This window comes from Danio rerio, chromosome 23, assembly GCF_049306965.1.
Source record: "Danio rerio strain Tuebingen ecotype United States chromosome 23, GRCz12tu, whole genome shotgun sequence".
Lineage (NCBI taxonomy): Eukaryota > Metazoa > Chordata > Actinopteri > Cypriniformes > Danionidae > Danio > Danio rerio.
In genome coordinates this window covers 40,690,001-40,705,000 of record NC_133198.1, presented here as the reverse complement: position 1 = coordinate 40,705,000, position 15,000 = coordinate 40,690,001, and the positions used below count along the sequence as shown (strand labels likewise).

The 15,000-nt window shown below is 39.1% G+C and overlaps 1 protein-coding gene across 2 annotated transcripts in view; it reads left to right on the top strand.

The window, feature by feature from the left end:
- The window catches only part of dnajc16 (DnaJ (Hsp40) homolog, subfamily C, member 16), a 23,249-nt gene that overhangs the window by 1,676 nt on the left and 6,573 nt on the right, over window positions 1-15,000 (top strand). The window contains exons 2-14 of one of the 2 annotated variants that reach the window (XM_683131.9): window positions 100-294; window positions 375-441; window positions 3,489-3,819; window positions 6,117-6,301; window positions 6,785-6,889; window positions 6,977-7,135; window positions 9,467-9,597; window positions 9,687-9,864; window positions 11,192-11,374; window positions 11,551-11,627; window positions 12,389-12,469; window positions 12,555-12,641; window positions 14,873-15,000. The exon at window positions 14,873-15,000 is cut by the window's right edge and continues 43 nt beyond it. In XM_683131.9, coding sequence (XP_688223.5) covers window positions 128-294; window positions 375-441; window positions 3,489-3,819; window positions 6,117-6,301; window positions 6,785-6,889; window positions 6,977-7,135; window positions 9,467-9,597; window positions 9,687-9,864; window positions 11,192-11,374; window positions 11,551-11,627; window positions 12,389-12,469; window positions 12,555-12,641; window positions 14,873-15,000 — 1,879 coding nt within the window. In that variant the 5' untranslated portion in view covers window positions 100-127. Of the gene's footprint in view, window positions 1-99; window positions 295-374; window positions 442-3,488; window positions 3,820-6,116; window positions 6,302-6,784; window positions 6,890-6,976; window positions 7,136-9,466; window positions 9,598-9,686; window positions 9,865-11,191; window positions 11,375-11,550; window positions 11,628-12,388; window positions 12,470-12,554; window positions 12,642-14,869 lie in introns of both variants that reach the window. The other variant, XM_005166214.6, reaches the window with a different exon arrangement.

The window sequence follows — 15,000 nt, the reverse complement described above, 5'->3', positions numbered from 1 at the left end:
TTTTCTTTATTTTACAATATTTAATAATAATTTCCTATTTATTTATTTTGGATTATTTCTTACTCTAGTTTTCCCTTTATAATAATATTACTCTGATAGTCTCGGGGCTGCAGAACACACGGTCACGATGCGGACGGTGGTGGGGTTGCTCTCTGTGATTATGCTGTATGTGCTCCTGAATGATGCTACGGTGGAAAGCACTGCAGAATTTGATCCATATAAGGTTTTAGGAGTCACCAGAAGTGCAAGCCAAGCAGAAATCAAGAAAGTCTACAAACGCCTGGCCAAAGAATGGTAAGAATGCTCATCTTTTGTGTACACATTTAAATCAAACCCAAATTGTATACTGTACCATCTTTCATTTTTCCTGCCAGGCATCCTGATAAAAACAAAAATCCTGAAGCAGAAGACATGTTCATCAAGATTACAAAGTCTTATGAGGTATTGCAGCTTATATGTGGCATTTTTACACTGTGTGGTATGGCACAGAACCCCAGAATAGGGTGTTTTTCACTGCATAGGGTAAATTTACATAGTACATTTTCAGTACCACCTCAGCTGTGGTCCCAAGTGAACTGTACCATTACAAAAAAAGATACTGATTTGCTAGAGAGAATGATGACTCATGACTACCTTTGTGGGTCATTTTCTATTTATTTGTAGTAGTACAGTAAATTGCTGATTAGTGTATATCTGATATAATAAATCTATAGAGATCAATGGTAATTGGGCTCCTATGTCCTAAATACCCGTAGTGAATTGTGCTGTAGTGGCACATTTCCAGGCTGCGTCCAAAATCTACTACTCGAGTATGTACTACATTTGAATTTACTACATTTAGTGCTACAAAAGTATGGTCTATATCAGGGATGGGCAAACTTGATCCCCGAGGGCCGGTGTTCTTGCAGAGTTTTGTTCCAACACTAGTCAAACATACCTGAACAAACTAATCAGTGTCTTCAAGATCACTAGAAATCTATAAGCAGGTGTGTTTGATTAGAGTTGGAGCTAAACTGTGCAGGACACCGGCCCTCCAGGACCGAGTTTGCCCACCCATGGTCTATATGGTATGTTGGGAGAAGTATTAATGGAATTGGACAGTACTACTGTACATCCGCCATTAGTCATTATGACGTGACCTCCCCATGTCAGTTGCATCACTTCAGTCCCATAAATGAATTCTCTCATACGGCATCATGGGATAGCATAGCATCTATTGGATGTGCACTTTAGAATCTCGTCAGAAGTAGTAGGTCATCTAGGTAATTTTTGACCACTGTTTTGTTTTCGAATATTATGATTTCAAATACAGTATTTAATACTACTCGGCTTGCATACTGTTTTTAACATACTATATAGTCTGGAAGTATGCGATTTGGGACACAGTTCCACAGTAGGTTTTAGTAGTTTTTTATTTATTTTTTGAAAAGTCTTCTTTTACAGTTTGAAATATGCAAACCACTGCAGAAATGTTCAAACCAACCGGCCCATGTCATTTACTGTACATATACATTTCTTAATAATAACAAATAAAACCATTAACATATTCTAGGCCTATATTTTTATTTTCACAAGCTTTGGAGATGTAACGTAAATCAGCTTTTAAATAATAGTCACCTATAGCTTATGTCATGACCCACGGCTGTTTTCAAAATGATCAACGTGCACTACGAAGGGAGCACAATTGTCAACACGAAGATCGCTAAAACTGAACTGTAAAAATACTTCGAAAGCAAATTACACCCTAGACTTTAATGTTTTTTTTCTTAAATCATTCCAAGTTTAAATGTTGGGACATTCTAAATGAATAGGGCATAGGGGAGATAACGGGGAATAGAACACAGCCAGGAACTATGTTTCTAACTACAGCTCTAGAGATGTAGTTTTAAGCTTACAAAGTGCTTACAAGGAAACAGCAAATCAACAAACTATCTTTGTAACAACGGAACTTGCAAGCTTAGTTAGCTAACGATGATAGTGGAAAAGTGCCTTCAGTTTGTTACAGAAGCAGAGGAAGTGTAGCTTAAAACTTGTCTATAATCCCACCCATTTTATATTGGTACTAAACTACATTGGAAAAGCAAACTCAACGTATGCAGTTGTGATGAACAGCAATGAGTTGTGCTTAGCTGGGGTCATACCAAGCAGTGGAAAAGCCAATAGATGCTTAACTGATGCACATAGAGAAATAAGTAGTGAAAACGTCACCATTTTTCTCAGAAAACATATTTCTAAAGGTGCTGTTGACTTGAAATTTTTACTAGATGTTGGTAACAACCAAAGAAATCCATATATGCAAAGCTAATTAGTTTACAAATTCAGTTTTGTGTAATAAAATCAAATGAGGCAGAGAAAAAGAACACATGAAGAAAGGGAGGTGTAGAAAGGCAGTGAAAGCCCAGACAGAAGCTGAAATCTCTCAGTCAGTAGTTCTTCAGCAACCCTCTGCCCTTCATCATTGTTAATTAATATCAGCAAAATTGTTAATTTTTCAGCAAAGACTCTATTTTAGGGAAGAAAGTCATTGGCCACTTTAACTGCCAGATTATAGTCTTGTTTCGGGAGCTAGGTAAGAACTAAACCCAGAGCACAGGTGTAGTTAAGAGATCTTTTTATTTGCTTTATTATTTATAGGATTATTGTTTTTTAACATTCTTTGTGATTTGATGTTTTTATATTCTTTGTAACACATGACAAAAACCATTTTCCCACCCCCTAAAAAGGTAAACAAGTAAATACAGTGGGGGTAAATAAGTCGAAATTTACCCTGGATGTTGGTAACAACCAAAGATGCAAAGAAAACAAATGGAGTTATGTGTAATAAAATGAAATGACATAGGGAAAAAGTATTGAACACATGAAGAAAGGGAGATGTAGAAAGGCAGTGAAAGCCCAGACAGCAGCTGAAATCTCTCAGAAGTTCTTCAGCAACCCTCTACCCTTCACCATTGTAATTGAATATTAGCTGCTTCAGTTCAACATATACATTATCAGGATGATGAAGATGAAACTAGGGTGGACATTTCAGCAAGACAATGAAAAAAAAACATAGCCAAGGAAACTCTAAAATGCTTTCAGAGAAAGTAAATAAAGCTGTGGATTGGCCTGGCCAATTACCTGACTTAAATCCTATAGAAAACACACAAAAAACTCAGATTTGATAGACAGGAATCATCAAGATTTTTACACTGTTGAAGTCTGTAAAAAACTCACACCTGAGCAATGCATGTGACTTAATGCATATAGGCCTAAAATAGATTTCAGTAGTTTCTCCTTTTGCCACTTCATTGTTGTTACAAATTTTTTTCAGATGTTCTTTGTTTTGTTTTATTTTTATACTTGTATTGTTTGGGTTTTTACCAAATCCAGTGCAATACCATGTCAACAGCTCCTTTAGAAATATTATTCCCAAGAAAAATTCATGACGTGTTCAATACTTATTTCCCCCTCATAAGCACTCCTGATAATAGTTTGTCATCACTCCATAGATCTTAACAAATGAGGAGAAGAGAGCCAGTTACGATCGCTATGGACAAACAGATGATACTCAACCGTATGGCCACCGTCATCACGGATTCCGGCACTTTCATGACAACTTCTACTTCGACGAGTCTTTCTTCCACTTTCCCTTCAACAATAAGGGAGGCCGGGACTTCGCTGACAGCAAGTACACGTTGCACTTCAACCAGTATGTCAACGAAGTCGTTCCCGACAGCTTCAAGAGGCCTTACTTGATCAAGATAACCTCAGATTGGTGCTTCAGCTGCATACATATCGAGCCAGTCTGGAAAGAAACAGTGCAGGAGTTGGAAACTCTGGGTGAGAAATTTGAGTTGTAATTACAGTTGAAGTCAGAATTATTAGCCCTCCTGAGTTATTATGTATATTCCCCAATTTCTGTTTAACGGAAAGAAGATTTTACAACACATTTCTAATCATAATAGCTTTAATAACTAATTTCTAATTAATTATTTCTTTTATCTTTGCGATGATGACAGTACATAATATTTTACTGGATATTTTTCAAGGTACTAGTATTGTGTCTAGGATACTAGGATAGGAAACTGTGATACTAGGATAGTGTCGAAGATATGCTCACCGTTGTGAGTGATGCGCAGACGAGCTGGTTAGATCATGCCAAATCGTATTCCCTTCTTTCTTGTACAGCTTTGACTTAACTTAGTTGAAAGCAGCGTGTTTCCTTGCAATTCCTGCACTAAAGTCCTTGTAAAGCTTAATGGGGTGACCTTGATAGGAGATATCTTTGTGTTCCTAGGCCCATCGCAGTACGGTATCTTTGTCTAGAAATCTGTGAATCTGACAATGAATGGCCACGGTCTATTACTGTCACAATCACCAGCAATCTAATCCTTCAGAACGCTGGTAAACTCACAGATCTCATAGAACTACCGGCATATGGACTACAATATCCAGTCATGCAACACACACACACACCTACTCCAAGTCTCCAGTAATTAGACTTACACAGCTAAAGCTGCTCATGTACTGATTACATGGACTATAAATTCAGCACCAAAACACACACGTTGCTGAGTCTTGTTGAACTGTATAGTAAACATCACAATGCGTTTTCTTTGTCTTCCGAGTTTTTGAACCTTGCTTTGTTTTGTTTGTTCATGTTGCCTGCTGCCTGCCTGTAATGACCATCTGTGTGTTTTTTCGACCACGACTCTGGATTGCCCATTTATATCTGTTTGCCCCTGTGTTGACCATTGCTGAACTGATCTCTGTATAATAAACCCTGCGTTTGGATCCGCACTCCCTATTGTCAGCATCAACTTCACATTACAAATACCTTGATGGCGCTTGGGTGCCAAACTCCAATAAGCGTGATCAATTTCAGGTTGGGCTGACAGGACATCTTTCATGGTGTTAAAAAAAATATCCATCATGAATTTCTAATCTGAATCCCCTCTAAAACAGACTACTTGAAGATTCCGTTGCTTCAAACGAGAGACCAAATCATCGACAGCAGACCCCAATGTAGCATTTAAATCCGACACTGTTGTTAATTCGCCTTTTAACGAAGGAACTTCTTTCTCCAACTAAGTAATCCTGCCGATGTGACCCATCTCCATCTCTGATATGGTGGCAGCATGAGAAGCCAAAGTACCACGAATGCCATCTAAAGGTGTTTGAAAAGTGTACAAGGAAAAGTTCAGCAAAGCATTATATTCCTCTGTTAAACTTCACCTTGACTTCTTAAGCTCTGACATGAGCGCCTCTGCCGTTAAAGGAACAGGCACTGCCACCTTATCGGACGTCTCAAAGTCTTGGCCTGGAGTTTCGTGGTCTGTAGCACTGCCAGTTTTTTTATTCCTGCCCATCCCTGCATTTGTTTTGATTTGTTTTTCATTTTAAATAGTGTCGAATATAAGAAATGACTCTTGCAGTTGACACAAACTATGGGAAAAAGTTGGAGCAAGCACAACGTGTGACCTCAGGCTACATTGTGAAACCGGAAGTCCAGCCTTAATTAGGTTAATTAAGCAAGTTAGTCCCACAGTCCAAAATACATGTGGTACAGGTGAATTGGGTAGGCTAAATTGTCCGTAGTGTATGAGTGTGTGTGTGTGTATGTGAATGTGTGTGTGGATGTTTCCCAGAGATGGGTTGCAGCTGGAAAGGCATCCGCTGCGCAAAAACTTCCTGGATAAGTTGGCGGTTCATTCCGCTGTGGCGACCCCGGATTAATAAAGGGACTAAGCCGACAAAAAAATGAATGAATGAAGCAAGTTAGTGTGTTTGCAAATGATTGAATAATGCATAACATTGTTTGTTTTTGTATACAATCGAAAAAAAAAAAACATTACTTTAGGGGGCTAATAATATTGACCTTAAAATGGTTTACAAAAAAAACTGCTTTAATTCTAGCTGAAATAAAACAAGTAAGACTTTCTCCAGAGGAAAAAATATTATAGGAAATACTATTAAAAAAATCCTTGCTCCGCTAAACATCATTTGGGAAACATTTAAAAAAGATAAAAAAAATAAATAAAATCACAGGAGGGCAAAAAATTTTGACTGTATGATCGAGTTATGAGCTAAAATGAGTTTTTGAAGTTGAAATTACAAACTGATTTTTCCACCTACAGGAATTGGGATTGGTGTGGTTGATGTCGGATACGAGCGACGTTTAGCAAATCACTTGGGCGCACATCAGACTCCATCCATCCTTGGTGTCGTCAATGGAAAAGTCTCTTTCTTTCATTACGCTGTCGTCAAAGAACACTTGATACAGTTTGTAGATGACTTGCTGCCACAAAGACTAATTGAAAAGGTTAGTGATCATCATCATGCACTCCTAATAGTGTATTATAAAAACATAATATGTATCACTGAGCAATATAGAGTCCCCATCAATATACTGAGGTGTTAGGACCAACACAGATCACAGGTTGAGCGCTCCCTGCTGGCCTCACTAACATCTTTTTCGAACAGCAACCTAGTTTTCCCATGTGTTCTCCCATCCTGGTACTCACGGTGCAGCTCTGCTTAGATTCAGTGGGCGACCATGTAAGAGTTGCTGAGAGCTAACTGTCGGCAAAATGTTAAGTTATTTCACTTTACAGCCATTGAAAATACCCTCAAACATACCTACAAGAAGAAAAAGTTTATATAGCATTTAGAGGTTTTTGCATCTGAACTCTTCAAATGCAAATTAAAGGGTGAAGGTCATACAGAACAATTACATTGAGTGTTGAGATATCCCTACTATAAATTTTCTCTTCTGGACTCAAATTTCTGATTTGTGGGTTTGTAGGTTACAGATAAGAACAACCACGAGTTTCTGAAGAGCTGGCATGAGCTGAACAAGCCACATGTACTCCTGTTTGACCAAGTGCCTTCTGTTCCTCTGCTTTATAAGGTAGAGTTGGTCAGCAGCCTCCACAATTGTTGTTCTTTTGCCAATACACTATTAAATAATGTTTCGTTCTTTCTTTATTTCCAATAGCTTACAGCGTTTGCCTTCAAGGATTATGTGCAGTTTGGATATGTAGATCAAGGTCTTTCTGAGACTGCTGAGCTGCTCAGAAAGTTCAATATAAACACTTATGCGCCGACCATGCTGGTTTTCAAAGAGGACGTGGAGAAGCCTGCCGACATAATACAGGTAGCAAGTTTTTAAAGAGCCATATTATGCATTAAAAAAGGTCATATTTTGGTGTTGGGGGTCTCCAACAACAGGCTGATATGCATGCAAGGTCAAAAAACACTTTTATTGTATTATAATATGCATTAATTTTACCAAATTATCCCATTGACTCCCATATGATTCATTCAGCAATTGATTTGTTCTCAAAACCCTCCTTTACATGAGGCTAATCTGCTGGGATTGGTCTGATGACCTAGTCTGTTGCGAGTGGTCATCTGCGTTCAGCGTGAGACAGAGAGAAATGCTAAGCACGACTTATCAACATTGTTGAAGGAGTCAGAGTGCTGAGTGTATGTGTGAACCCAATGCAGGAGTGCATTAAAGCAATGCAGTTTAACACTAGCATATTGCTCTATTCTTCACCATAAGTAAAAGCAGTGACACACAATCAGTATTAATCAGTGGCAAAAGCTGAACTATTCTGAAACTTGACTACCATGTGTAAGAACAGCTGACGATGGCCATGGCAATGACAAACGGCAGTGGCTCGTAAGATCACAAACGCATTTAAATTTGTAAACAAATCAGCACCCGGCGCGTTTACAGCATAGTTTTAGATGCAATATGTGAATATAGAGTTAACCAGATACAGTACAAGTGGTTACAATTAACAAAACACAATTAATTGCATATTTTGCAAGCTAGCGAAAACAAGGAGGCAATCATTTTAATCGCACTTGCTTACACTTGTAAAATGGAGGAAGAAACTGATCCATGAACTGTGTACTGTAGAGTTCCTGTCAAGCTCTGACAAAGTCCCATACATCACTAGTCTTTTCTGATCCTTCCTTTAACAAACGGTCGACGAATCCACTGTTGTAGGGTATATTGTTGCATTAATCACCAAAACGTTCACTCATTAACGTTCACTCATCTTCAGTCATGATCAGTCCATAGAGGCGACAGAATAGAGAGGGTGGCGTCCGCGACACCTCCCTCACCACCCGCGTCCTCTGATATATGTCTGTGCCTAGGGAGGCAGAATAGAGAAGGTGGCGTCCACAACACCACCTTCCTCACCACCCGCGTCCTCTGATATATTTCTGTGCCTAGGGCGGCAGAATAGAGAGGGTGGCGTCCACGACACCACCTCCCTCACCACTCGCGTCCTGTGATATATTTCCGTGCCTAGGGCGGTAGAATAGAGAGGGTGGCGTCCATGACACCACTTCCCTCAGCACTCGCGTCCTGTGACATATTTCCGTGCCTAAGGCAGCAGAATCTAGAGGGTGGCGTCCGCGACACCTCGCTCACCACCCGCGTCCTCTGATATATTTCCATGCCTAGGGCGGTAGAATAGAGAGGGTGGCGTCCATGACACCACCTCCCTCACCACTCGCGTCTTGTGACATATTTCCGTGCCTAAGGCGGCAGAATCTAGAGGGTGACGTCCGCGACACCTCGCTCACCACCCGCGTCCTCTGATATATTTCCGTGCCTAGGGCGATAGAATAGAGAGGGTGGCGCCCATGACACCACTTCCCTCACCACTCGCGTCCTGTGACATATTTCCGTGCCTAAGGCGACAGAATATAGAGGGTGGCCTCCACGACACCACCTCGCTCACCACCTGCGTCCTCTGATATATTTCCGTGCCTAGGGCGGCAGAATAGAGAGGGTGGTGTTTGCGACACCTCCCTCACCACCTGTGTCCTTTGATATATTTCCGTGCCTAGGGCGGCAGAATAGAGAGGGTGGAGTCCACGACACCTCCCTCACCACCCGCGTCCTGTGAGATATCTCCGTGCCTAGGGCAGCAGAATACAGGGTGGCGTCCACGACACCTCCCTTACCTTCTGCGTCCTGTGATATATTTCCGTGCCTAGGGCGGCAGAATATAGACCCCCCCCCTCTCTCCCCAGTCTACACTTTAATAATGGGTCACTTTCGTTTTCACTTTAGGGTTGAGGGCGGCGTGATCGTCCTCTGCCTAGAGCGGCAGTTCAGCTTGCTCCGGCCCTGGTCCCACACACACTTGCAGTCTGCTAGTGTCTGAAGGGAAAGGCGTGTTCATGTTTTACCTGATCTGGCACTTCATATTCGGTATTCTTTCGTGTCAAGGTCAATACGAACTGGCAAAAGATACGGACAAATGATGAAAAGAGATTTTGTGCAAGCAAACATTATTTACAACATTACTACCATTAATCCACATAATCAGCAAACAGTCTTGAGCACTTTTTGGAACTCCATGATGCAGGAATATTTGTTTTGGAAATCCTGATTATATGACATGTTTGAGATACGATTTTTTTTGTGTGCACCTCTTTGAATTAACGACTCTTTTAGGCTAAAGGGATGAAGAAGCAGATAATAGACGAGTTCATCTCCAACAACAAGTTCCTCCTGGCTCCTCGTCTGGTTAATCAAAAGCTATTCGACGAGCTTTGTCCTGTCAAACAGTTCCATCGACGCAGGAAGTAAGATGTCTTTGTATTGCATAAAAATGAGGAGATGATCAGATGCAACTCTCCATATTCCAAATATCTACAATGTTATTTTTATACAGATATTGCATTCTACTCATCACTGGTGAAGACGAGTCCTACATCCCTGGAAATGAAGCCTTCCTCTCGCTAGCCTCTGCTAATGCTAATGACGTACTGCGGTTTGCATACGTTTACCATCGACGTCAACAGCCTCTATGTGACATTCTGCTAAAGGACAAAGACGACACAGCACCCCAGGTAGACCTTCTCTCCTATGGCCAGTTTAGTTTATGTTGAACAATATGTTGTTTTTTTCACCTATAAATTCGTTTTTGATGGTTTTTGTGTAGAAATGTTCATTACTAAACTTTCTATGAGCATGTTTTGATTATAACTGCAGATCAATGATCTTGATCTTCAGCAGCACATGTAACCTCCTGTTACAGTAATTCGGTATAATACAAAGTATACAAAGTATAATCGCAATATCGGCAAAATCTCATTATAATCGCATTAAGATGGTCCAAGTATACGTACTCACTGACCCCACTGCACACTTTATAGTGCCATCTGTTGGTCAAACGTGATAAATCATCAATCATAGTTGACTAAGATGACTTTAAAATGTCTTTAATTTCCTACTATACCTTTTTAAATTATGTCTATTAAAAATTATCGTGTTAACATGAGGCAAAGTATAATCGTAATATTGTCAAAATTCTATAATAATCACATTAAGACGGCCCATGTAAACGTGCTCATTGACCACACTGCATTCTTTAGTTTACAGCGCCACCTGTTGGTCAAAAGTGATAAATCATCAATATTCTTTGACTAAAATGACTTTAAAATGTCTTTAATTTCTTATTGTAATTTTGAAAAATGGTGACTATTGAGAATTATTGTGTTTACATGAGGCAAAGTACAATCGTAATATTGCCAAAATCCTATAATAATTGCACTAATATGGTCCATGTACACATACTCATTGACCACACTGCATACTTTACAGTTTACATCGCAATCTGCTGTTTGAAAGTGATAAATCATCAATCATAGTTGACTAAGATGACTTTAAAATGTCTTTAATTTCCTACTGTGCCTTTTTAAATGATGTCTATTAAGAGTTATTGTGTTAACATGAGGCAAAGTATAATCGCAATATTGTCAAAATTCTATAATAATTAAGACGGTCCATGTAAATGTGCTTATTGACCACACTGCATACTTTACAGGTTACAACGCAATCTGTTGGACAAATGTGATAAATCAATCATCAATCATTTTTTTAATAAAATGAGCTTAAAATGCCTTAAATTTCATATGGTAATAAAAAAAGAATTTTTGTGTTTACATGAGGCAAAGAACAATCGAAATATTGCCAAAATCTTATAATTATCGCATTAAGGTGGTCCATGTAAACATACTCATTGACCACACTGCATACGTAACATTTTACATGATAAATCATCAATCCTTTTTTTACTACAATAACCTTAAAATGTAGTTAATTTTCCTATTTTATCACTATTTTACATGTCAGTTTTATACAAGTCATCAGCTCAGATGTCTTTGTTTTGAGCAGGTGGTGATTTTAGAGAGGCGCAACGGGGCTGGAAAGATTCTTTATAAGCCGTTATTGGGAGGATGGAACGGCAGTAAGGAGGACAAACACAAACTCCTGGAGGAGCTGCAAAGACTGCAGAAAGATCCCTCCATCCTCAACTACAATGCCATCCTGCCAGAGCTCAACAATGAGTTCGCTTCTGTGAGTCTCTTTGGGATTTCTTTTCATAGAGCATCTTTAATTGAGAAGTGAGAGCCTGACCTACATGCCCATTTCAGTAGCAAATGTGATCCATCTCAAAAGTCTTTTGAATTTGCCACATTCTACAGTTTCTTGCATTGTTTATTGTAACTGAGATCAATTCTGCTCGATTTCAGATGTTTTTAGTGAGATGGATTTACACGGCATATGATTACTTGTCTGAAATTATCGACGACCTTCTTCATAATAACTGGTAAGAGAGATGATTGACTGCTATACTCCGCCTCCTTAGTTACTGTTGCTAACGAAACATCCCCTGAGAATGGACTTGAACTGGTTATTTCCTTAAAGTTACTATTGTGTGAGCTGGAATTAATTGAGGCTATGTAAAAATGGTAAAGGTCCCATGAGGTGCTTGGAAATGTGCATTTTTTGACATGGGTTAGGGTTAGGGTTAGGGTTTGACATGATCTAAAACACAAAGCGAGGGCGGGACATAAAGTAGCTCCTCCCCTTTAAAATAAAAAAGCCAATAGCGTTTAGTTTTTATCACAGCCAGTGAGAGCAGTTCCGCTCAAGCGCATCAAGCCAATAAGAAGCATCTTGAAGGGGGCGGGGCATGTCAGATACTAGAGAGCATTTGATTGGTCAGAAGATTTGATGAGAAACTGAAGTATGAGGTGATGTGAAAAAAAAATCTGTAGTTCTATTTAGGCGGAGGTGACAAACTGCAAGCTTTAGATGTTTATAATGTTTTTAAATCTTCTAAACGCAAATTTTGTCACTGTTTTGTAGCACACTGGCTTATAGAGATCCTTAAAACTATCATACTGATAATAACATCTAAAAAACATTGTTTTTTATCTCACTGGACCTTTAAATTAGCTAGTAACATAATTTAAAAAATTGCAACTGTAAATGTCAGCAGGTGCTAAGGTGAAATTGGTCAGTAGTATTTCTAATATATGAATATTTCAAACATCATAGTTATTTTTGGTTGTTGTTTGTTTGCAGGCGTGAGATGATGCCCCTTCTGTCCTTGATATTCTCTGCACTCTTTATTTTATTTGGCACTGTAGTTATTCAAGCTTTCAGGTGAGATTGGGTGCATTTACAATTTTGATTTGTCTTTTTTAATGGGAAATGCAGAGATATTCAACACTGCTTTTTGCAATTTCAGTGACTCGAGTGAGGAAAAACAGCCCAAAATGAAAGTGAAAGAGACAAAGAGCGAGAACGGTTCGCCAAACACCTCCAACGCATCCAGGTTCTGTATATTACACATCCTATTGTGTGCCATTTTGTTTAGTGATAGTTATTCATAAGTCATTTGTTTATTCTGAAGTGTTAAATTACTCGCTGTTCTTCAGCTAAATTCTTTAGGTCCCACAAATTGAGTTTTTTTTCTGGTGAAAACTTTTGAACAGAATTTTTTATTTAGTGCTGCCCTTCAAAACACAGAAGATACTTTCATGTTTCCCCATAGATATAAAATTCACCTTGATCTTCAAATTTAAAGATGCAATGGTTTTCACCCCTATATTTAAACAATACTCCATGTGAACTTTTTAATGTGATATGTCTTATGTAAATGCCACAGTAATAAAAAAAAAACATGCATTTTGTGTAATCCGTCTTATTTTGGTAAAATGATTCACAATTTACACATTCAGCAAGCCATATGCAAATTTTTTACCACAACTGTGACTCTTTTTTTTTTAGAATACAAGAACCCTCCATAGGCGTTATGCATTTTAAACTGTAAAAGCTGCTTATTATATGGCCTTTCCATAGTCATAGATAGAGAGTTGCGACAATGGAAGTCCAAAATACTCGGTCATCATGTGATTTGTGTAGACTACTAGTTCCAGGATGTGCTTCAGGGTTAATTCAAATAATGTTAGATAACGTTAAACATACAGATTTTATTTATTTATAACTACCTTTCCAAAGCTCTAAACCAACCATCTTCAGCTGTAACTTGGCTTTAAGTGCTAACTTCTGGGAACTATTGCGAGGCTTCATGAACTGCCATTGCTGTTAAAAAAAGTTCAGACGTTTATTTTTCTTCGGCTTAGTTCCTGATTTATCAGGGGTCATCACAGGAGAATGAAATGTCCTGGTTGCGAACGTAACCCACAGTCCCCGGATAGGGATCGTAGATGTGTGTCTGTTATCAGACACACGTTGTATCTCCCATGAAGGGGAACACCAACTACTGAAAAAAGTTCAGTTGGAGTCAATGGAGTTGTCACAACTCTTTATCTATGGCTCTGCCTACCACAAACCCCAAAAAGCACAAGAGCCCTTATTTTGCATTAGAAAGGGTGATATTTTGATTTTGGGGGTCTCCAACAACAGGCTGATATGCATGCAAGGTCAAAAAACACTTTCATTGTTTTATTATAAGCATGTATTTTTATCTAATTATCCTAACAACACCCATATGAATCGTTCAGTGATTCATTTGTTCCCAAACCCCTCCTTAGCGCTAAGCTAATCTGCACTGATTGGTCTGATGACCCAGTCTGTTGTGATTGGTCGACTGCATTCAGCGCTCACCACGGCTTATCAACAGTGTTGTAGTCAGAGTGCAGTGTATGTGTGAGCATTCCTGACAACACTTCCGTTTTTTCCAGGAGTCTCTAGTATTTCAGACGCCACTTCCGCTACCCTCCCGTTTTGTTATTTCTCCCGGAAAACTCCACTAATTTCCCCCACATTTTGGTATTAATTCCCTGTTGTAAGCATGTAGACTGCTGAAGCACTAGTCAGAAAATTGACGGAAAACAGCACAAGACTGGGCGATGATGCTGAGGTATTTTTGCAAAAGTAAACCTCAACCACTTCTCTTTACAGTCTCATCTTTGGGTAGGGAAAATAACACTAACTTTCCCCTCACACTTCAGTGCACAGCGTCTTCGCGACATGATTCAACTGGGGTCTGCCACAGTGTTGTTCTTCTTGCTACTCTGTTTGTGGGCGGGGCTGGGGTTTGCAATTTTTCCGGCACACCGGCAAGGCTAAAGACTCGTTATCAAGATGATTCATTTGAAGCACTATAAGTTGACTCTTATAAATGAATCAATAGTTTTAAACACTGTGCACTTTCAGATTTAAGCCTTAGCTGGATATTTCACTTCACTTAGAGCTGTGTTACACACTACATGGATGGTTACTTCCAAAAACCCATAATAGGGGCTCTTTAGGAGAGTACAATCAGGTTATACCCATGTCATCATACAATTATGTGTCCTTGTAAACCACAAACAGTACACCCAGTTGTGCTGAAATGTTATTTCATTCATTAATTCGTAATTATTAAAACAAAAATTGCAATAATTTATACTTTTTGTTTCGCCCATACCTTCTTTACTCAGTTGTTTCTATGTTTTTAGCCATTCTGGGGTTAATGTTTGCTCTAACTGAATACACATTATAATTCTCAACTGTTCTACAATAATTTGAATGATTTTTCTTTTATTTTCTCTCTAGCAGTCGGCCACCAAAGAAGAACTTTGTGGAGGTGACAGAGTTGACTGACATCACTTATACCAGTAACCTGGTGAAGCTGAGGCCGGGTCACATTAATGTAGTGCTGGTTCTTACTGATGGCACCAAAAACA